Here is a 23,247-nt window from a genome sequence, read left to right as displayed (position 1 = left end):
GCTACTAAAGCACTGTTTGGTTGACAGCCCGATCATTTCCTTCCTATTTTTAACTGCTATCCAATACAATAGTTTCCTTTTGAAGCAGATCTTAGTAGAGGTTGAAACATCTTAATGATATAAATTCAAATTATTGCCTCTCATTAATAAAGCATTTTAAATAACTATACAGTCCTCCTAAACCTCTACCATGACCTCTCTCCTGCCAGCTTCCCATTTTATATCTTTCCCAAAATTATTTTCTTCCTTACTGTAGAAATTCCCAACTTTCTACTTTTTCCTCACATCTTTCACATCTTTTCCACAACACTCTACTCTCAACTGAGGACATTGCCTCATACTTCTCTGAGGAAATAAAAGCCATCAGAAGTTGCTCATTTTGGGGGGATGTGGGCCACGGAGGGCCCTTCTCCCTCCACTTTGCTGTGCCTTCGCTGGCTTGGTTGTCAGCTTGCTCCAGAGCGCCGCACAGAACGCAGGCCTGTTTTTTTTTGTTTTGTTTTGTTTTTGTTGTTGTTGTTTTTAGACTTTTAGGTTTTATTTCAAAACAAAATTTGAAAATAGACAAAATAGAGCCATACCAAGTTGTAGGGAAGGTACATGAAAATACCAAGGGTCAAAAAGGAAGAATAAACTAGAAGGGTAGGTAGCACTGGCATAGACATGAAAAGAATATAAAACTAGAAGCTTCTGGATAAAGAAAAAAAATGTACAAAATGTGTATTCAGTATAAATTAAATAGTTCCTGTTCAAGATGGCAAGTGCACGCAAGAAAGCACTCGCCACCCAAAAAATGTGTTGGGATAGAGACACCAGTAATGGTGTGAGGGCTCAGGCTGGGGAAATCCGCCACCCTCCAGGCTGAAAGTTCTGTTCTGGCGAATGCTCTCCCAACATGAGGCACAGGGACGCCAGCCTCCAGCCCCGTAAGTCCCACTTTTTTTTTTTTTTAATTTCTGTACAAAACCATGTTTCTATTTTACATAAAGAACCCCCCCTTCTGCCCCCCCCAAACAGCACCCTAGCCCTAGGGAGCATCCCCAGGAAGGGGGGCTGAGTGAGGCCCTGCCCACTGGCCCTGTCCTCCACTGGCCCCAGCGGGCTGGCCCAAGCTCCACTCGGGATAAAATAAGTAAAAAAGCTCAGGCAGAGTCTATGCTGGGCCGGCCAGACTCTCTGCCATGCAGGGCCGGGCAGCTGGGCTGTCAGCATGGGCAGGCCCTCGGCTGTCAGTCTGTGAGCCCCGGGGGTGTGTGGAGCCTCACCCACAGGCCTGAGCTGCCGGGGTTACAAGTAGGTGTCCTCACTCTCCTGGGAGGTCAGACTGTCCTGGGAGCAGTGGTGAACTGCATCCTGGGAGTGGTGATGGGCTGGATCCTGGGAGGCTGAGTCCTGAAAGGCTGGATCTTGGTGGGCTGCATCCCTGAGGGGCACATCCTGTGGGGAACACGCACATCCTGTGGGGGACACGCATCTCCTGTGGCGGCTGCCCCCTTGGCTTGACTTGGGGTTGGGAGCTTATCCAACTGCCCACTTGCCTTTGCTCCTTCTCCTTCTGGCTCTGGGTGGCTTGGGCTTGCCTTTGGAACCAGGGAGGGGGGCATCTGGGGGCACGTGGATGTATGGTGAAGGTTGTAAGGTCGGCCGGGGCCTGGCTCTGCCTCCAGGATGGCCTTGGCACCATGCAGCCTGGGCAGGGAACAGCACGGCAGCTCACCCCGGGTTTCTTGCCAGCGCTGCAGCTGAATGAGGAGCTGAATGAGGTGCTCACGCTCAACCTGGCGCTCTGTCACTGGCAACTCTACCACCTCAGCCAGGTCTCAGGATTCTTGCCCTCCAAGAAAATCTAGTTGTGATTGGATAGGATCCCCCTCCAGGAAAAATGCAAACTTTGACCTGCTCACTTTTACATCCCCGAAAATGGCTCACCGTTGTAACAAAAGCTAAGAGAATTAAGACAAGAAACACAAGAATGGAACCAACAGTCTGGGAAAACCAGAATTTGACATTTCATAAGGAAAAGGAAGAATTTATTCACTCAAAACTAAAAGTTAAAGGCCTGGAACTGAGAGTCAGATCGGGTCAAAAAGTAACATTAGCTCCAGAAGAAATGGCTGACTTTTATAAGGAACTTTTAAGTAAAAATTTTCAGAAGCACCTGTATTATAACAGGGATTGGTAGATGAGTAATTTTCCCATCACCTTCTTCTTGGAAAAAATGGCCCTGGAGAGGGTTTGGAACAAGCTGATACTGAAACAAAAGAAGATGAGTGCTTAGAGCCCACCCTGATCCACCCATCAGTGTCTGACTTTCCAGGAGAAGTGACTGCTTGGGAAATCATCTTATAAGGTCTCTAAAATCCGGTAAGTGAACTGAGTCTCTCATTTTTATGGGGGCCTCCTGGCTTATGTCAGCGCAGGGTAGACTGCCAGAATGGAGGTCCTGGTGAGCCATGGGCCACGTGACTCTGTCCCAACTGTCAATTCCAAGCTGGTTCTCGGTCACAGACGTGATTTTAAACAAAGTGCAAGCATGTATACTTGTCAAAAAAAAAGTTGCTCATTTTTGGATTCCCAATTCTCTAGGTCTTCTCCTTCATCCCTTCTATTTTAATATCTCTCCTCCCATCATTTCATTCCTGTTGTCGATCCAATCCCTCACTCTCTATCATCCCTCGCTTTCTTTTCTTTTTTTTTTTTTTAAAGATTTTATTTATTTATTCATGAGAGACCCAGAGAGAGAGAGGCGCAGAGACACAGGCAGAGGGAGAAGCAGGTTCCATGCAAGGAGCCTGATGTGGGACTCGATCCTGGGTCTCCAGGATCACACCCCGGGCTGCAGGCGGCGCTAAACCGCTGCGCCACCAGGGCTGCCCATCCCTCGCTTTCTAATGAATAATTCTGATCCTAAAACAAACATGTGCTAGTATCTGTCATCCATAAAAAGCCTCTTCTTGACCTCTGTCATCTTTAAACTACCTTTCCTTCTTTTGCTTCCTCTCACAGAAAACTTCTTGAACTATCCTACCTCTACATGCTGTCTCTATTCCCTCACCAGGTCACTCTTGAATCCTCTCCAATCTAGCTTCTCTGTCTTACCATGCCTCTGACATCGTCTGCATCAGGGCCAATGAATTACTTTTATACTGCCAAACCCAGTGGCCACGTTGTTACTTACCTTACTTGATTCTTCAGCTGCATCTCTCTCCTTGAAAACATCCTCCCCCTTTAGCATCTGTGATGCCATTCTGTGCAGAAAAGAGTTAACATAGCAGGCCTCAGACTGCTATCCTTTGAAGGTGCTTGCAAGGTTGACCCTTGGCTAGCATTTGAAAACTTGATTTTCAGTAGTGCTCCTTTTTTCCCTAACTGATAATGATGGCTCACTGTGCTTAGACAAAGGGTGCCTACATGATCAGACCCAGATAAAAATCTTGGGCACTGAGTCTCTAATGGGCTTCCTTGCACAGAAACATCACACAGGTATTGCATTTTCACTGACAGGGGAAGAGTGTGTTCTATATGATCTCTTACAGGAGAAGAGGGCATTGAGGAAGGTTGCTCATGGATTTTTCCAGATTCCATCTGTGTCTTTTTCCCTCATGATCCGGCACAATGTATTTACTGTAGCACTGTGATAAATCTTAGCCGTGAGTACGACTATATGATGTTTCCAGTGAACCTCCTAGTGAATATCCAAACACAAGAGCTGGTATTTGCCACTTGGTCCTGGTTTTCTTTTTCTCATACTCCTTTATTGGTTTCTCCGGCTCTGTCTCACTTGGAGCCTCAAGGTTTTACTCTCCCCTCTATCTTTTAGGTGATCTTATTTGGTCCCTCAACATTACATAAAATATCATCTATATGCTGACAATTTCCAAATTTATATCTCCAGTCTAATTCCTACCACTAACTCAGAAACTGATATCCAAAGTCTTCTTGAATCTTCACTTGAGGATCTTGTAAATAAACTTAGTATGAGGCAGCCCGGGTGGCTTGGTGGTTTAGCGCCGCCTTCAGCCCAGGGCGTGATTCTGGAGACCCGGGATCGAGTCCCACGTCGGGCTCCTTGCATGGAGCCTGCTTCTCCCTCTGCCTGTGTCTCTGCCTCTCTCTCTCTCTGTGTCTCTCATGAATAAATAAATAAAATATTTTAAAAAAATAAAAAAATAAACTTAGTATGGGTAGTACAAAACTCATGATTGCTCTCTCACAAACCTAGTTCCACCTTGTTTTCCCCATTTCAGTGATGAGTCAACCACACATGTTATTACCAAATGCAGAAATCTGGGAGTCATCTGATACCATATTCTGTTTTGCTAATACCATATTCTCTAATACCATAATTCTCTAATACCATATTCTATTACCAAATTTTGCTAGTTTTACCTTCATATTATCTCAAATCTGATACTTCTCACTATTTTACCTTGATACAAGTCATCATCAACTCTCACTGGACTACAGAAATAGCTCCCTAATTAGTCTTTCTACTTCCATTCTTATCCCTGTATAATCCATTCTCCATTCAGAGAAATCCTCTGAAAGTCCAAATCAAATGATGTCATTTTCCTAATTAAAACTTGTCTGTTGGGGTGTCTGGGTTGGCTCAGTCAGCTAAGTGTCTGCTCTCAGCTCAGGTCATGATCCTGGAGTCCTGGGATCAACCCTGAGTTGGGCTCCCTGCTCAGTGGGGAGTCTGCTTCTCCCTCTCCTTCTGCCCCTTCCCTGCTTGTACTCTCTCCCTCTCACATAAACAAAATCTTAAAATAAAAACAAAAACTTGTCTACTGGTTTCCAATGCAGTTAGGGTAAATCTAAATTCTTGGCCCACTTAGAAGAAAAAGTAGGTGCTCTTGCATTGAGAAAAAAACTGGGCTTGATCAAGAAACAAAGGTCGGAGTACCTACAATAGAATGAGTGAAGGAGGGGATCAAGATATAAGAGGAAATTAAAAAGGGGGGTCTTTTCTCATAGGCTTTTTTTTTTTTTAGTATTTATTACACAAATCTGTGCTGCCATATGGAAGAAAAAGTCATCATAATGTTCTCTAGTGAACTGATCATTTATAAAATGAGTCCCAACTCAAATTTTTTCCATATGAAACACCAGTACTTATTTTCCCTACCCTATCTCATTCAGTTGCCTCTCAGCTGACATCCTTATTTGGTTTGAACTTTGAGATTGTGGTAATATCCTCAAATATCAATCAAGTGCAAACCAAATGAATTGAAAGAATTAAACTGCACACTTTGCTACAAGTGCAAGATTTCATGAAGTTGATGAAAGTGATGTTAAAGAATTCTTCCAATTACACACAAGGCTGTTGGCAAGTGAGACTGCAGTCATACTAGTTAGCAAGAGGAGCAAAGAAAATTAAAAGGAATTGTTTCAAAAAAGAATTTGAGTATCAAGCAATTAACAGAAGTCATTAGGAAAACTGATGAGGCTTTTGGTGATTTTGGTAAAAATGATTCCTGCCTATTAAGAGAGTAAAAAATAAGAGGCCACAGACTGGATAAAATATTTGCAAGTTACATTTATGGTAGAGAATTAATCCCCAGAATATAGAAAGAACTCTCAAAACTCAGTAAGAAAACAAATAAGACTCCAAAATATTGGATGAAAGATGTTAATAGGTATCTCATCAAGAAAGATACATGAATACATCTTTGTATAGATTTATTTGAGTATACACTCAAAAAAGATGTTCACCATTACTAGTCATTAGGAAAATGCAAATTGGAAGCATAATGAGATACTATTACACTAGTAATACTAGAAAGGCTAAAGTTAAAAAAACTGATCAAAAAAAAAAAAAAAAACTGATCATACCAAGAAGGCAAGGATGTAAAACAACTAGAATTCTCGTACACTGCTGGTAAAAATGTAAAATGGCAGAATCACATTGGAAAATAGCTTGCAGTTTCTTAAAAGTTATACATAAACCTACTATATGTTCCAGGTTGTCTTCTTCCACATATTTGCCCATGAGAAAAGGAAGTAAAGTCCACACAAAGACCTACACATTTATATTCGTAGCAGTTTTATTGGTAATAGCCAAAAACTGTAAAAAAACAAAATGTTCATCCACAAATGAATGGATAAGCAAATTGTGGGGTACTCAAACAATGGAACACAAATTAGCAGTTGGTTAAGAGAAAACTAGAAAATCACAACAACTTGATGAAGATCAAGTGTGGTCACTTGATCATCATCATTAGCAGGAGGAGCAGCTGGTAATTTGTTAGGAAAGCAAATTCACAGGCCCCACTCCAATCTACTAAGTCAGAAACTCTGAGGGTGGGAGTTCTCCAAACCACACTTTAGACTAATTTGCTAACAGTTATCAGTAAGGGTTCTTGATGTCTGTCATCTTTACTATCAGTAACCAAATCTGGCTAACTTAAATTGAAGATAAATTAATTGGCAAGTATCAGGTAACTCACAGAACTGATAAGAAATGCTAAGAAAGATTTTTAGCTAAGGACCTGGAACCAAGAGAGTGAAGATAATAGAAACAATCTGGTTAAGATGCTGCTGCCACCAAAACATATGCCACCTCTTCTATTTGATATAGTGTTCACTGTAGGCAGCTGCTGCTCCTGAAAACACAGTCATGGATTCTGGACTGCGTATCTGTCAAAGACCCAATATCATCCATCATCCCCTCATTTTGCCATCACTTGGTCTTAACCATCCTTTCCCCCAACTCCTCATTTATCAACTTCTACCTCCTCTAGGAAATCTTTGTAGGCCTCCTAGTGTAGGCCAGGTCCCCCTATTCTACAATCAGAGTTCCCTGTATCCCATTAAAGCATTTAACATTAAGTATAATCAAAATATCTATAGAATGAGTTGTTTAATGTCTGACTGACCCACTAGGCAGCATAAAAATCACATAGAAAATAGATCTTTTAGGAAAAGACTTTTATATTAAATATTAAGTTATTTCTTCTTCTTTCCTTTTTTTTTTTTTTTTTGTGGAAGAAAAACCAAACCTTATTTTTAAAAACTGAACCACTAGGAAAATATATCACAGCCTTGAAACATCAAACACAGGCTATATTATATTTCAAGTAGTAAGTTGGTAAAAAGACAATAAGGTCTTTATCAAAATAAACAGGTGCTAGAGCTGGGATAGGAACACTGCTTGCTGAAAGGCCCCAGGCAAAAGTGATATTTGGTAATGAGGGAGTTGCCCCTCTTGCTTTAAAGGAATCATTGCTCACCCCTGAATTGCCTACTTTTTCTTCTTTGACCTTCCTGTTGCCAAGGGTTTGTCTCAGTAGGGCTCTGTTATTTCAGGGGGCAAAATAAGCAATACTGAGTTTAGACTTTCATTCCCTTCTGTTCTATAAAAACCAGGTTTTTCCAAAGCCAGTACTTAATAACTCTCTTAATTAAGAAGAAACAATTCCTCCTTCAATGTTCATTCCCGGATACCAGGCAATCAAAACTCCCTTTCCCTTCAAGGGAGAGCGTCACTGCAAGAGACTGTCCTGTTCCTCTGCTGCAGATAGCCTCAGGGCTCATCATGACAGCCAGCGAGAGGGAAGGTCTGCTTCCCATACCCAGTGTAACACTGCTTGTCATGTTTTTTGCAGGGTGTCCCAGCTCGAAGATATGTGTATTTCAAGAAATGTATTCCCACATCTTGATGGCCAGAAAGATATCCACAAGAACTGTTCAAAGTTCTTATCCAAACTACCTCTCCTAACTCCACATCTTAAATCAACTTCAAGCACTCGTATATAAAACAAAACCAAGCAAAACAAAGATCCAGAAACCTTCTTTCCCTTCTAAATTAGTGACTTTGTGGATTTTTACAGCTTATGAAAAACAATTTGGTGATCCTTCTGGTAAACAGGAGGTTAGCAACAAACAGAAACACCTCTGCTCACACCACTGGAACACAGGCAAGTTAGAGGAATATTCCAGCCTGTTGGTATTTGTGTACTAAGAAGAATCTGGTACCTTGGAGGGCTCTGGCTTGCTACAAGGGAGATCCCTAGTGCCAGGACAAGCCCTTGAAATTTAGGCTATCAAAAACTCTCCTGTGCCATCTCTGACCTAAATTTTAGCGCCAGTTTTTTCCATTTCACTTTCTAGGGTTGAAACATAAAGGAACCAGTGTCCAGAAGCAAGTGACACAGGCCTCAAACTTGCTGCCATCCTGACGTCACTTAATAGACCAAAACTCCCGTTTCTTTTTAAATAGATTCCTGCTGTCAGTCTCAACGGCCAATTGCAAAGACTTCTATTTCCCAATGGACAAGAGAGACACCTTCATCCTCTTGGTCATGGTCGGGATGAAGTGTGTGTGGTCATCCACACACTTGGTCACACAACTCTCCAGCTGCCACTTCACTTGAAGTTCTTTACTTCCCACATCTATTGAATCTTTGGCTTTGTCATTGCAATGCATGGTGCACTGGGCCAAGTGGTCCTGGAACATCTCCAACTCACTGGTCACGGGGGCTTGGGCTTGAGCCAGTGGCACATGGCAGCATTCGATGCACTGGTGCACCTGCTGTGGGGACACCTGGCTGTCTTTGCATCAGCCAGCACTGCACTGGAATGTGATGCCCTGCATCTTCCTGATGTTCTCTCTTTCCAGACCTTCACCATGAAGTCCACTGCCTCCTGCACCCACAGCTGCTGCAGCTCCGCCATCCTGACCCCGTGCTGCACAGTGTTTGTTATTTCTAGCATATAAATCCCTTTGTCTCTTTGAACTTATTAAAATTTATTCTCTGCCAATCTCTCTCTTCCCTCCCACCCCCACACAAACACATAGCCTTGTACGAATGGTTTATTGTATAGAAATTGTGGAAAATAAGGGGAAAGGCTAGATTCCATGTTTAGATTAAAGCAGTACTGAAGCCTTAGGGTAAAATGATCACTTGACAGAACTAGTTTACCAGAAGCAAAGGTTTAGAGCTGGGACTAACCATAAAAATATAAGCTCTCGTCCTCCAAAACTGGCAGAACTACTGGGTGAGGCACTGAATTTTTCAGTCTATGAAAGGCAGTTTCAATTAGTTTCATCTAGAGATTTTAAGAGGTAGGGAGATCCCAGCTGACATTTGGTTGCCATTTTAATTTATCTGTTTACTTGACTGTCAACCCACTAGATAGTGAACTCCTTGAGGACAAGTACTGTGTCATTCACCTTATGATCTCAAACTTGGCACTCAGGGGGCACTCAATAATGTTTAGAATTAATGAATATGTAATTCACCCTGGAGAATTAGGGATTTGATTTATTACCCCTCCTATGAGTCTGTAAATTTCAAAAGAGATTCTAATCGTTTAGTACAAAGAAACAGATTGCAAAGGGCAGCATTTCAAGCATCAGATATAGAAAGAGTATCTTGCTGGCTATTCAAATTTTTCATGCAGACAATTCCATTCTCTGCTTATGAGCAAGGCCTGTTCTATTTATATATATAAAAACTGGAGGTAGGTGGAAAGAGTGTATAACTTCTTTGTGCATTAGTTATTATCTCTCCACTGCTTCTATTGTTAATTTTTTCAACTACTGTTAAAAAATACATCTCTTTACTATATTTGATTAGAGGGAAGCTGTGACCTCCTACATTATTCATAGCTTGTCAAAAAGAAGAAATACAAAGAGCTTCAGTTGTGCTGAAAAACTCTACATTTAAATATCAAATAGGTATTTCCTAAATAATAATATAATGTTTTAATCCTTAAATAAATGTAGCTTGAAGGATAGACATCACCAATGACTACCTATATGATATGAGGATTCTGAAAATACTCTATCATCCACAATTACTCCCTTTTGCTCCAAATGTCGTCTAATACTTTAGAGTTCATTCTTTAAGGGTCTCCAGTTCCAGTGGCATGGCAGCCTGAGCAAATGCAGAAAGCCTTACATAGAAATGATCCATTAAGGGGTGCCGGGGTGGCTCAGTTGGTTGGACATCTGCCTTTGGCTCATGTCATGATTCTAGGCTCCCGGATGGAGCCCGATGTCGGGCTCCCTGCTCACTGAGGAGCCTGCTTCTCCCTCTCCCTCTGCCACTCTCCCTGCTTGTGCTGGCTTGCTCTCTCTGTCAAATAAATAGTAAAATCTTAAAAAAAAAAAAAAAAGAAAAGAAAAGAAATGATACATTAAACATAATAAGTGATAACTTGCTTGTGAGATGAGCTCACAAACAGAAAAGAAAAACTTCCAGATACCAGAAACAAAGAGGAAAGGAAAGCCAGAGTGGTAAGTGTTGAGTTAACTCTGCATCAATTTGGGGGCAGTGTTATTGGATCTTAAAACAGCAAGTGACTTGGGTTTTTTGTTGTTGTTGTTGTTATTAATTTTATTTGTTTTAAAGATTTTATTTATTTATTTGAAAGAGAAAGAGAAAGCAAGCAAGCATGAGCAGGGGAGGGGCAAAGGGAGAAGTCAACTCCCCACTTAGCAGGGAGGCCCCCAGATATGGGGCCTCAAATCCAGAACCCTGGGATCATAACTTCCGCTGCAGGCAAACAGTTAACCAACTTAGTCACCCAGGTGCCCCAGTGACTTGGGTTTTAATATCTACTCAGGGGAAGAAGCTGAAGCCTCAGACCTAAGGGAGTTGGAAATAAAATACTGCAAAAAAAAAAAAAAAAAAAAAAAACAACTAAAATTCTCCAAGGGGTACATTCTCAGGCCTGTAACTTGCATAGAATAGAAATTCTAATTTACATTAGCTGAGAAATGAACATAAATATTGATTGGTATTGAGTCTGTGCTATTTCTGTGGATCTGGTACAAGCAAACAAATAAACAAAATGCTCTGGGTCACATGGGATATCCACAGAGAAAAAAGCTGTATGAAGATAATCTCATAATGTAAAAAATTGTAAAATAAAGCAAATGAGCAACCATGAACAAATGTCAACAAACACAAAGTACCCCTAAAAATCTAAACAGGGAATCCCTGGGTGGCTCAGCAGTTTTGCACCTGCCTTAGGCCCAGGGTGTAATTCTGGAGTCCCGGGATTGAGTCCCACATTGGGCTCCCTGCATGGAGACTGCTTCTCCCTCTGCCTGTGCCTCTGCCTCTCTCTCTCTCCCTCTGTGTCTTTCATGAATAAATAAATTCTTTAAGAAAATAAAAATAAAAATAAAAAAATCTAAACAGAAAGGGCTGTCAAAATATTATTGTTTAAAATAATTAAATAAAAAAAAATAAAATAAAATAATTAAATAAACATGTCTAAAATGATTAAAGAAGTCATTGGAACCATAAAGAACATAAGTCAGTGAAAAACAGAATAGCAGACTTGGAAAGGAACTAAGTAGAACTTCTAAAATTAAAAATATAATCATTGGAACTAGAAGCTCAATGGACAGATCAGATGCAGAATAACAAAGAATTCTATGAGTTAGAAATAGGTCTGATAAAGTTATCCAGAATGAGATAAAGAAATGAAGACTTGCAAAATGAAAGTAACAAATATAGAGATCAGAATGAAAGGTATAATATATGTCTAATGGGAATTCTACAATTCAGAAAAATTGTGAACAGTTAATAGCCCCAAATTTAGCAAGATTGATGAATGATATGAATCTTTTCATTTAAGAAACACATATCCCTGCAACATAAATAAAAAGAAGTCTACATCTAGCTACATCATAGTAAAATGGCAAAATGCCTAACAAAGGGAAAAACTAATTATCATAGAAAAATTCATTCCTTTAGCTGTGATTTCCTCTTTAGTAAAAAAATGAATTCCAAATATACTCTAATGAAGTGAAGTGGATGCTGTGGCTAGATGAGAAGGGCTTTTGGATGAAAAACTCCAAAACTTAAAAATCATATAGGAGGGGTGTGTGGGTGGCTTAGTCGGCTGAGCATCTGACTCTTGATTTCTGCTCAGGTCATGAACTTGGGGTTGTAAGATGGAGGGAGAATCTGATTGAGATTCTTTCCCTCTCCCTCTTCCCCTCCTCTGCTCGAGAGTGCTCTCTCTCTCTCAAATAAATACATAAATAAAATCTTTTTAAAAATCATATAGGAATTATGGGGTGCTTGGCTGGCTTGGTCAGTGGATCATGTGACTCTTGGTCTCAGGGTTGTGAGTTCAAGCCCCATGTTGGACACAGACCCTACTTTAAAAAAAAAAAATCAGATAGGAACTAGGGGAAAAAAAAACCTCTCATTTCTCAGGTCCAATATTTTTGTGCCTTAGTAACTGCAACACAGCAGGAGTTTGGACATTTGATTATATTAGAATGAATCTTTCTAATACAATTCAAATACTTCTAAAGTCAGGAAACTAACAACCTGTCTTTTTTTTTTAACTACTTAGTGGATTATCAAGTAGTGAACCAAAGGCATAAATACTTGATTGCTAATTATCTCTAGCAGTTCCTCTACCCTGAGAAGGGACCTCTGTCTTCAGAATATTTTTATGAAGGGCTCTTGCACTTTCCAGGAATAGTGATTTTAGTCAGCCTCCTGGAGGGGTCTGATAAGAGGCCAATGTCTCCCTCAGGGTCTGCATAATATGCCGTATCTTTTGGCAGAATATCCTGAGCTCTAAAAGATAAAAAATGCTTGAAGTTGGTCTGAGATGAGAACATTAACCCCAGGCTTTGGGTCACTGTCTCCAATGATGACTACACTAGGTCCACAGAGAAACTTGAGGTCTCTCAACTTTCTCACCTGAAGAGGTTTCACTAGTGTTTTCCATTAAACTTCACAAAGAATAACAGAAGGAGACTTAAACTTTTTTGTTCCAATAATTCTTTTGACCTTTCTAGTTCAGACATCCATTTCCAGGGAAATTGACATCATCGGAACGGCCTCTTTGAAATCTTAAATCCAAATATTCCTGTTTTTCCAGATCCCTTGCTCAGGCTAATCCTTTCACATTGCTCTTGTACCTCATCGGGATCTGAGTCCCTTGACCTCTCTATTAACCTCCTTCTCTCTTCAGTTAGACCTCAGCCAAAATGTTGACATTAACCACTCTCTTTTAAATATTCTCAACCCAATGATCTCTACTTAGAAAAGAAAATTCATGGAGATATTGTAGGTAAAGCACTGGCTGAGAGAAGTGCTCAACAGTGGTAGCTAACACCAGTACCATCACTACCACTAACATACACCCTTATTCCTTTGTCATTGTATCATACCAGACTGCATAGTATATAATCCTGGGCTACTAAACATTACTGGGGGGAAATCACTACACTGTTCATGCAGATGAGACTAAATTCATGCTTCCAGACTTAACTGACAAGTAACTGTGTTTCTCCAATGAGTTTTCGGAATTTTAAGTCTACTCTAACCCTTCCCAATCTCCTTAAACCTCCCTTGCCCCACTTCCTCCCATCATTCTCATTCTCTTATTTCACAAAAGAGAGAGAGAGAAACTACCAGAAAGAACTCCTCCAACCTCCAGCCACATCTGCAAACCTTTCTGCTTTTGCACCTATCCTCCTCTGCCTTCCTATGACAATGGAAGCACAGTCTGGTTTATTGCTAGAGGCCAATGACTCCACATTCTCTCCCACTCTCTGTCATCCTCACCCACATATCTTCAACCTTTTTCCACTGGCTCCTTCTCATTAATATTGAAAACATATCCCATCTTAAAATATTTCTTTTTATTCCAACTACCTTCTTATTTCTCTTTTTCTTCCCACCCAAACTTTTAAAAAAAGGTTGTCCACTTTTTATGTCTCTAGATATTTATTTTCCCATCGTCATTGTAATCTGGTTTCCATTCCTACACTCCCCTGAAACTGTTTTCTGTCGCATGAGTAACTCCAATAAACACTCCTCAGGTCTCACTTCATTTGACTGACTGGTCAACCACTTTAGGTACATTGATTACTTCCTCCATCTGAAACACTCCATCTTTAGGAATGCCCACCTTGCTAGAACTCCTACTTCCCCGAATGCTTCTCGGGAGTACTCTTTGTGGTTTCTCTCCTCTTTCTCTATTCATCCTTAAATATGGTTACTCCTGAAAGTTTGGTGAAGGGCCCAATTCTTTTTATACTGTTAAGAACATAAAGGCCATTAGACTAAAGTGGCTCTAATGTCTTTGCCCGAAATCTGTGTCAATGCCTCAAGGTTATGAAACCTAAACACTAAGAACAACCAGTCACAAACAGCGCACTAGGTTTTGAGCTATGGCAATCAAATAATTTCCTTTGTCTCCACACCCCTACATAAATCTTTCCCCAGGCTCCTGTAGGAGCTCCTAAACACTTTCAGTTTGGCCCTGCCTGATTCCAAGAGACTTTTTCTCAAGAAACTCTTAACATTTTTAATATGCCTCAGTTACCTTTTAACAGTCTCTCTCTCATTCCCTCCAAGCCTACCTATACTGCTAATAAATGCATGTCAGTTTCCATCAGCCTCCTGATGTATATATCAAAGTACTTTTCTACCCTTTAGGCATTTCTGCCTCTAAATCTGTTTCTGTGAAGGACTTTCATTATCTCTCCAACTTCCCAAACCAGAAATCTGCAATCGTCCAGCCTTTTCCCATTGTTTCAGTCTTGAGAGTCAATCAGCTACCAAGCCCAGGCCATTCTTCTTTGGGCAGTAGTTCTCAAATCATTTCAGCGGACATCCAGGCCATCATTATGTCACAGCTTCTTAAGGGGTCTTCCAGTTTCTAATCCGAGTCTGAGTTAATCTATGCAGTACCTAAAGTCAGAGTGATTCTTTGAAAATTGTAAAGTATATCACGCCACTCCTCTGCCTAAAGTGCTTCAGTTTCTTGTTTTGAGGCTCAAAGCTCTGAAAACTCCCTAGCATTTCTCCCTAGGTTTCGCCCCTGCGCTCCTCTCTTGCAAGCAACCTGCAGCCCTTCTGAATTTCTCTGAATTCCTAGAGGGCATGCTTGCATGGTCCCCTCAGCGGAGATAAACCTCCTCCTTTTCCTGACCGACTCCGCATTCAGCCCCTTTTAACCTCAACTTTATGGATAATCACATCCAGGAATCTTCTAGAAAACTGCTTGACAACCCCCCCCCCCCCCCCTCCAGTTTGACCTAACTCCTCTTTAGGTGTTCCCAGGGCGTCCGGTGCTCATCCAGCAATTAGAGGACTGTCTTGCAATTGCCTATTCCCTCAAGGCCCAGTTGACTGTAAAACCCTGGAGGGCAGAAACCACGTGCTCTTCTTCCCCCTCCCCCCACCCCCCAGGGCCTAAGAGCAGCGTCTGACACACAAAACAGTAGTTCAATTCATATTTGTTGAATGAGTACCTATTCACTTCTGTGGCCCGAGGGACAGCGGAAAAGAGGCGGGCTCAAGGGAGACGGAGTAAGGCACGTCTGTAGGCAACAAGTGAGGGGAGAGAGTACCTAGGTTCTTCCACCCCTGGGGTGGGGGCCCGGGCCCACTGCCTGGCGGAAGGCAGGCGCCGCGACCTCCGCAGGGAGCGCGCGACCCCGGCGAGGAGGGACAATAGCTTGGAATTCGGCCTCGTGTTTCCGGCGGGGCGGCCTCGCGCTCGGCGGGTGCGGCCCGCGGTGGGGGCTCCGAGCCGGGCCCGCTGCGCTCCCGCCGCCGCCGCCGCCGCCGCCGTCGCCGCCGTCGTCGCCTCCGTCGCGTCGCCCCGCCCCGCCCCGCCGCCGTCGCCCCGCCCCCGCCGCCGTCGCCCCGCCCCGGAAGTGACTTGAGGCCCGTCCGGAACCTGCGGGCCCGGCTGCTGCAGCGTCACCAGCCGAGCCGGTGCGGGGCGGGCGGAGCGGCCGCTGCCGCCGCCAACGAACCGGGATCGCGCGGGGGCCAGCAGCGCGCCGGCCAGGGGAGGGGGCCCAGCGGTCGGGCCGAGGGCGACGGGCCGCCGGCGGCCGCGGGGCGACGACGACGCGGAGGAGGCGGAGCCCGGAGAGGGGTGGGGGCCGGGGAGGGCTAGGGTGGGAGGGGGTGGGGGGGGTGTCCCTAGGCTCATGGAGCCGGCCGAGCTGGCGGGCGGCGGGGACCCCCCGGAGCCCGGCGGGCGGCCCGGCCCGGCCCCGCGGAGCTTCGTCCCGCAGAAGGAGATCGTCTACAACAAGCTGCTGCCCTACGCCGGGCGGCTGGACGCCGAGTCCGACTTGCAGCTGGCCCAGATCAAAAGCAACCTGGGCCGGGCCGTGCAGCTCCAAGAGCTGTGGCCCGGGGGCCTCTTCTGGACCAGGAAACTCTCCACGTAAGTGTGCTCGGGCCTGCGGGGGGGAGGGGAGGGGGGCAAAGGCCCTGGGAGGGCGGCCGGGCGGGGGCGGGGGGTCCGGGGGCGGAGGCGGCTCTTTGTCCGCGTGGGACTCCGGCCGGGGGTCCCGGAGCAGTAGTCCGGGCGTCCCTCCAGCCCTCTCCCTGCCACTTTGCTGCGGGACCTCCTTGGTCCTCAGCAGCCCTCGACGCCCTCCCCAAGGGTCCGGGTTGTTGTCCTCCGACCTGCGGGGCCCCGGGGAGCCAGAGGGCACCGCGCCCCCAGGGAAGGAGGTGAGCGGTCCCCCCCCCCCCCCAAGGGTCCTTCTTGGACCTTTGCTCACGGAGGAGGAGGTGCAGAGATGATTCATCTATGGGGGAGCGACTCTCGACTTCTCCCGGTGCTTCCTCCAGCTCTTCCTCTACGGTCTCCGCCTCTTCATATCCCTCGATTCATGTCTAGTAACTTTCTGAATGGCAAGGAGGCCGTGGGGACCGTGTAGGTTCTGCTCTCTCGGGCCTGCTCGGTCTTCGTGTTTTTGACTGAAAAGATTGGCTTGAAATCAGCCCTTAGCGCCTTGCCTTCTTGGGCTGTATACTAGACGTTAATGCTGAGAATGTTGAGCCTTAGAACCTCGGGAAAGTGTGTGTTTCTCCGGTTGTGACATTTCCTTTGGAAATGTGCGACCCTAAGGAAAATAGAGAAGAGAGCTGTCAGACTGTCCAGGGCGTTACTAGTACCTGACTTGTGTTAATTGGAGTCGCTCAGATGAATATAGATGACCTACATCAGTTTCAGTTGTTACGTTATTCTTTTATTGCTGTAACTTTTTTTTTTTTTTTTTTTTTATGGCACAAACACCCTGCAGACTATAGTGCGATTGAAATTAGGGGGAAAGCAAATAAAAGTACAACCTGGGAGGAAAGGTTAGAGACTTTGTTTATTTATAAACCCCGACCATTTATGTCTTAAGTACCAGCAAGATGAGCATCTTAAAAGTGTCAGAAGGATTTTTGAAGAAACTTGTGCTGTATCTTGTTTGGTTGACTGTGCACCAAATCTGGTAACATTGTATGTTCACGCATTCACGCATGTGGTTATGGATGGATAAACACAAGACCTAAGTCACTTATCCTGTGTTTACCCAAATCTGCTGAGTGAACTGGGTGATGACTCAGGGTTTTGTAATGCAATAGTCTTCTCTACATTTCCTCACAGGATGATTCTTATCTGCCAGTTATTAGGGAGCCTCTGACAAATTTCTCATCTCCACTTGGCTGTGGTGGTGGTGGTGGTGGGAATAATTACCTTTTTAATTAAAAAGCAAAAGTAAAGCACTTAATTTGCCCTTTTCAAAAAGAGTGACCATAATAAAATGTCAAGGTTAACAGCTCTCTTGATTAGAGTATAAAGAAGTTTGTGTATTTAGGATTCATAAGAGACTTGGGGGAGGAAGAAATGCAACAGGGAGAAGAACCATTTTCAGTCAGAACAGAGGAATGTTTGATAAGTGATTAAAATCAGATGATTTTTCAAGTGATCCTCCTCTGTGTTTGTGTTACTTACATATAGGAAAAATAAAGTTATTTTGTCAGTCTCAGTAATTCCCCATTTTAATCACTTACTAGATTTACCAGAAAATAACCATTTTGGGGGACACAGCTTCTTTTAGATGCACAATGTATAAGTATACCGGTGTGAAAATGCATATCTCGTTTGGATTTCTGAATCTGGAATCTACACAGGTAGAGTTAAGCATTGTTTTCTGACATATTACTAGGCTTGGCAAATTAGCATCTAGAGTTTGGTTATTTTTGACTTACTAGGTAGAAGTAGCTTTTACCTAGAAATGGCTAAAAATACAGTGGAGACAGTCCTTGCTGTTTAGGGCAAGATTGCAGTTAATAAGACTTACTAGCCTATGAACCCCAAACCATTAAGGTCTAAATAACCAGCAAGAAGTGCTGTCAGAATGTTATTTTGAAACAGTGGCTAATGCTGCAAACTAATTCTCAGGATTACACTAGGAGACATTTTGAACCTGGTGGGACATGTTGTGATCTTGGATGTATTTTTTTTCTCCGAAGTCATGTTGAGGTGACCTGTTTATAGTTGTGCTTGTTGTTTTTCAATAAGGCTTGTGTGTTGCACAAGTTTATGTCTAAATGATGCCAAAACATGTGATGATAGCTGTCAATTACCTGAGTAGTGATCATATTTAGTACTTGTAGTAGAATGGAAAGTAGTAAGGGAAACAAAACCTGACAACTTTTACCAGTAGCTCTGTGACTGTGGGAAGGTTACTTTAATTATGTGTTTCAGTATTTTTTTTTTTTTGGCGTGTGTGTGTGTGTGTGTGTGTGTGTGTGTGTGTGTGTGTGTTTCAGTATTCTTGTGAAAGAAATGAGGGGGTTGGACTAAATCATCCTGAGAAACATTCCTGGTCTGGTATTTTATGATTTTATTTTTTATTCTGTAGAGCCTCAAATAAGCTAGTGTGTATCTTTCTGCTAGAACTATTTGAGCAACTTGTAAAGTACTGGAAATAGTTGCATAGATCAAGCACATTCCTTAAGCGGACCAGAGTGTAAATGCGGTTCAGAGGCACTGGGACTAGATCGCATACCAGAAGTGTACACCCCTAATCTGGGCATCACAGTCTCCTGCTCGCCCCCCCCCACTTTTTTTTTTTTTTTTACTTTTTACCTCACTAAGTACTTACCAATCTGTTTCAATCCGTTTCGAAACTTGTGGGTCAGCGTGGTATCTCTGTGAAGAAAGGTTATTTCTGTGTATTTTAAAAATTGGCCCTCTGGTAAAATACAAACCCTCTTGTATGGACAAGTTAAAGTATTGGTACTACCTGTTAAAGAGACATTGTGTGAGGCAATACCATCACAGGGACTGTTTTTAAGAAGCAGGGAAACAAATTGGAGAAGAGAAGCACAAACCTAATGATCTTTGGAAAACAGCAGTAAAGATAGCTCCTGGACTCTTAGTTGAAAGGTGTTGGTGGATAACTGCTATGGCCCATGTAGAGAATGACAGAGTTGAAGAAGGGTAATCTTAAACTTAGTTTTCTCCCTTGTCCCTCTGTATCTTTCATGTGAGGTCTAGTCTGAAGACGTCAGTTGATCTATACCTGGCTTTGCCATGAACATTATTATCATCTTTGTCTTGTTTCACCTCTCTTAGCTTTAGGGTCCTCTTTCGGAAAGTGGGAGGAGTGTAGACTCCTAGTAGCTTTTCAAACTTAAAACTTATCGGTGAACTGTTTTATAAAAGCAAAATCTTAAACACAGTATTGGGATCCTTGGGCAGGATACGATTGCACTGATTTTCTTCTCAACGCTTCATTGATCGTAGAACCCCCTAAAGCCTGCTTAAGGGCTCTGAAACATACTGTTTGAAAAATTACTGAGTTAGGCCCAAAGGGCCTTTCTAGTTCTCTGTGTTCCTTTAAATTGGTTTAGAGAAAGGAAAACAAGTGAATGGCCGACCCTTTCCTACAAGTTTACCCCATCCATATTCCTTTCTTTCATATTTCATTTTTTTTAACAGAATTTTTGTTTTAGTGAAGGATGTGTACTTGCTGTATTAGGAAACAGATTTAAATGTCTTATTTGTTATAATGAGATGTTATATTCTGTGCTGTTTTATTATAATGAAATGACTATTATATTGACAAATCATTTCACTTGCTAATTAAACTATAACTTCCTTGTTTAATTATTATTAAGAACATTATGTAGCCTCCTTGGATAGGAATTGGATTATCCCAGTTGAAACCACATGATATATTTAATTAGATTATATAACCACCGGAAACTTAAGTCTGGTTAAGATATGAATTATCAAATACACTGAACTTCTTTTGTGGAAAGTAATAATCTGACCACAGGAATACCCAAATTGTATCATCTTTGAATTGGGGGAGAAAGTAGAAAATGCTAACCACTGAATCTCAGCTGTTAACACAATGTACTTGTTTAGGATATCTAATGTTTAAGTGTTGAAATTGTGAAGTACTCTATAAATAGAAGTGCATTTTATTTGTAAAAATCTTGACAAATTACCAGATTCTTCAGTGAGAACCAGTTAGGGAAAGTAGTAGAAAAGTTTGCAATTGTTACGTGACCATGCTCAAAATGGGAACCAAAATTTCTTTGTTGAATTGATTTGAAAGTTGATTTTCCATAGAAAAAACAAAATAAATGAATTAAAATTATTTTGGGGACATGAATTTTTTCTGGCAGAGTTGTGTAACAGTGCAGTAAAATGTCCTTCACGTTTTTCTTTCTTTTTTTTTTTTTTTTTGTTAACCAACTTTAGTTTTTATTTTTATTTATTTTTTTTAAAATTTTTATTTGTTTATGATAGGCACACAGTGAGAGAGAGAGAGAGAGAGAGAGAGAGAGAGAGGCAGAGACACAGGCATAGGGAGAAGCAGGCTCCATGCACCGAGAGCCCGATGTGGGATTCGATCCCGGGTCTCCAGGATCGCGCCCTGGGCCAAAGGCAGGCGCTAAACCACTTCGCCACCTAGGGATCCCCCAACTTTAGTTTTTAGAGCAGCTTTATATGTTCAAAACAAAATTGAGCAGAAAAGAGTTCCTGTGTATCCCCTGTACCTACAAATGCACACATTTAATTTTTCATTGCAATCTCAAACTTAGATACTTTAAATATATAGAGAGGCTCTTCCCATTTTTCAAACACCTTTTTAGTTTCTTCCTTGCCTTGTTTGCTTGCTTTCATTCACTCATTTTTTTTTTTTTTTTTTTAAGTAGGCTCCCTGCCTGATGTGGGGCTTGAACTCATGACCCTGAAATTAAGAGTGACATCCTCTACTGACTGAGCCAGCCAAGTGTCTGGAAGAACCTCTCTTAATCATTCTTTTAAAGCACCTTGTCAATTTTTTTCTCCTCTCTAGTTAGCCTGGATGTTTTTGCCAGAATCTCATTTATCAGTATATGTGATCTGAATAGTTTTTGAATACTTTTTTATTTGTTTTGCTTTAAGAAAGCAACAAAAAATAAACTTTTTTTTTTTTTAAAGCTTTTATTTTTTTATTTATGAAAGTCACAGAGAGAGAGAGAGGCAGAGACACAGGCGGAGGAAGAAGCAGGCTCCATGCACCGGGAGCCCGATGTGGGATTCGATCCCAGGTCTCCAGGATCGCGCCCTGGGCCAAAGGCAGGCGCCAAACCGCTGCGCCACCCAGGGATCCCCAAAATAAACTTTTTTATTGTGGAAAATATCAAACATATAGAAAGAAAGACAATAATATAGTGAACTCTGTGTACCCATCACCTATCTTCAATTATCAACTCCTTGCCAGTCATGTTTCTTCCACACCCACCCACCAACTATTTTTTTGAAGCATATTACTTCATTTCGTAAGTGCTTCCAGTATGTATCTACAAAGCAAAAGGAATTAAACCAAAAAAGTCAATACTGATGGCCATTCTCAAACTTAGGAAAATGAACAGTAATCCATCATCACTTTGATCAACGTCATGGAGTTCTTAAAAATTTGTGCTTTTACTTCTGAGTTTCCATTTACATTGTTTTGTCTAAGGTTTACCGTAAACAGACCCCATGGATAATGATTTTAAATTCAGCTTATTAATGAACATTTATGTCTTATGGCATCTTTCTTCTCCCTCTCTCAACTGTGGAGACCTAGAATCCGTTCTAGGGTAACCAGGGCTTCCTTAAATTCTGTTTTATTTTTTTATTTTTTTTATTATTTTTTTTTTTTGAATTCTGTTCTAAAAACAAAGGTACTTATTAGTTAATACATTGTTGGATGCAAAGGAGTAGCGGCAGGAGTCTTTGAACCAGTTATTTTGCTAGTGCTTTGTGTGGTCCTGGCACTCTTCTTGGTCCTTGGGATATATTACTGAAGGATTTCGGCCCTCTTGAGAAGTTCCGGTGTGCTCTTTAGTCTGAGCACACATTTTATTTAAGGATAGGGTAGGCAAGGTGTAGCTGCATCATGAAACTTGGAGAGGGAAAATCGAATTCTAAATGTATTAATTACTTAAAAAAAATACTTACTCTGACCAGTATGTTTTAATGCCCCCTAAATGGAGACAATGAGAAGGGCATTTAGGGGGGAAAAATTAGTAAAACAGTACCATCCCTTGTTCTTCAGAAATCTGAATATAGCATTTAAAAACAATTTTCCCAGGTGGTCTCACTGCAGTGTTATAAAATAAAATTGTCCTTGAAATACATGTTCTTGACTGAAGTAAAATGGAGGTAGCTGCTTGTTTTTTTAAGGGATGCTTGTTTATTTAGTAGTAAGTAAGGGCATAACTTCTAAACCCATTTTCTCATTTTGGAACCTGAGTGTTAACTTTTCCTGTCCAATGAGGTTTATTTCTATCTAGTGAATCTTCTCTCACTGCTTTCCTTTTCAATGCAAAATCCAAATCTGTGTTTCTCGCTAACCTGTGTAGAAAATTAGATCAAGAACTCATGCAGTGTGAATAGCAAGCTGAGAACAGAGCAATAAAAGCAACAGCAAGCAAACAACAACAACAAAAAACCTTTATATTCATTGACATGGCCACTGGAATGTTAAAAGCAGCACATACTATAAATATTCCCATTTGGAATTTTGAGGTTGGCTACTTCCATATTCGGCCTACACTCAGCATTTCTTCCCTTTTAGTGCATTCTCTTAATCGTGCTTTTGTAGAGTTTGTATATAATCTTCCCTCTTACTGTGAGCCTTCTTGAGGTCAGTGTTCCTTGTTTACCTCCTTTCTTCCTCTCCCAGCATTCACTACAGTGGTGTATATATTCATTGGTACTCAATATTATAATTACCTTTTTTCTTCTTTGTAAACTAAAACATGGAATTTTAGAAATTGGTACTGTTACAGTCAAAATGGAGAAAACAAATATGGGATGAGATCTATCTTAATACAGGATTCAAAAGAAAGTATATATTTAGTAAAAGAAACAGAGGGAAGGAGCATTTTGGTTAAAGAAGAGAATGGTGTGTTTCATAATCACAAGTGGGAGTCTGGGGGAGTGGTTTAGCGAAGTTAGAGAAGA

The 23,247-nt window shown here is 41.9% G+C and overlaps 2 protein-coding genes and 1 pseudogene across 6 annotated transcripts in view; 1 reads left to right on the top strand and 2 right to left on the bottom strand.

The window, feature by feature from the left end:
- ACYP2 (acylphosphatase 2) overlaps positions 1-15,565 on the bottom strand; it is a 247,490-nt gene extending 231,925 nt beyond the window's left edge. For 2 of the 3 annotated variants that reach the window (XM_072742166.1, XM_072742167.1), the window contains exon 1: positions 15,245-15,564. The gene's annotated coding sequence lies outside the window, so the exon portion shown is untranslated. Of the gene's footprint in view, positions 1-15,244 lie in introns of all 3 variants that reach the window. The other variant, XM_072742163.1, reaches the window with a different exon arrangement.
- Positions 5,873-11,175, bottom strand: LOC112915250 (protein FAM136A pseudogene; annotated as a pseudogene).
- A 360-nt stretch (positions 15,566-15,925) lies between the features above and the next one.
- PSME4 (proteasome activator subunit 4) overlaps positions 15,926-23,247 on the top strand; it is a 107,508-nt gene continuing 100,186 nt past the window's right edge. For all 3 annotated transcript variants that reach the window (XR_011997945.1, XR_011997944.1, XM_025992782.2), the window contains exon 1: positions 15,926-16,176. Coding sequence is in view for 1 of the 3 variants with exons in the window: in XM_025992782.2 (XP_025848567.2) it covers positions 15,935-16,176 (242 nt within the window). In the remaining 2 variants the exon portion in view is untranslated. The remainder of the gene's footprint in view (positions 16,177-23,247) is intronic.

The sequence above is a fragment of the Vulpes vulpes genome, chromosome 16 (genome assembly GCF_048418805.1).
Source record: "Vulpes vulpes isolate BD-2025 chromosome 16, VulVul3, whole genome shotgun sequence".
Lineage (NCBI taxonomy): Eukaryota > Metazoa > Chordata > Mammalia > Carnivora > Canidae > Vulpes > Vulpes vulpes.
Note: the sequence above shows the minus strand (reverse complement) of the source record. Positions and strands in the feature narration are given on the sequence as shown.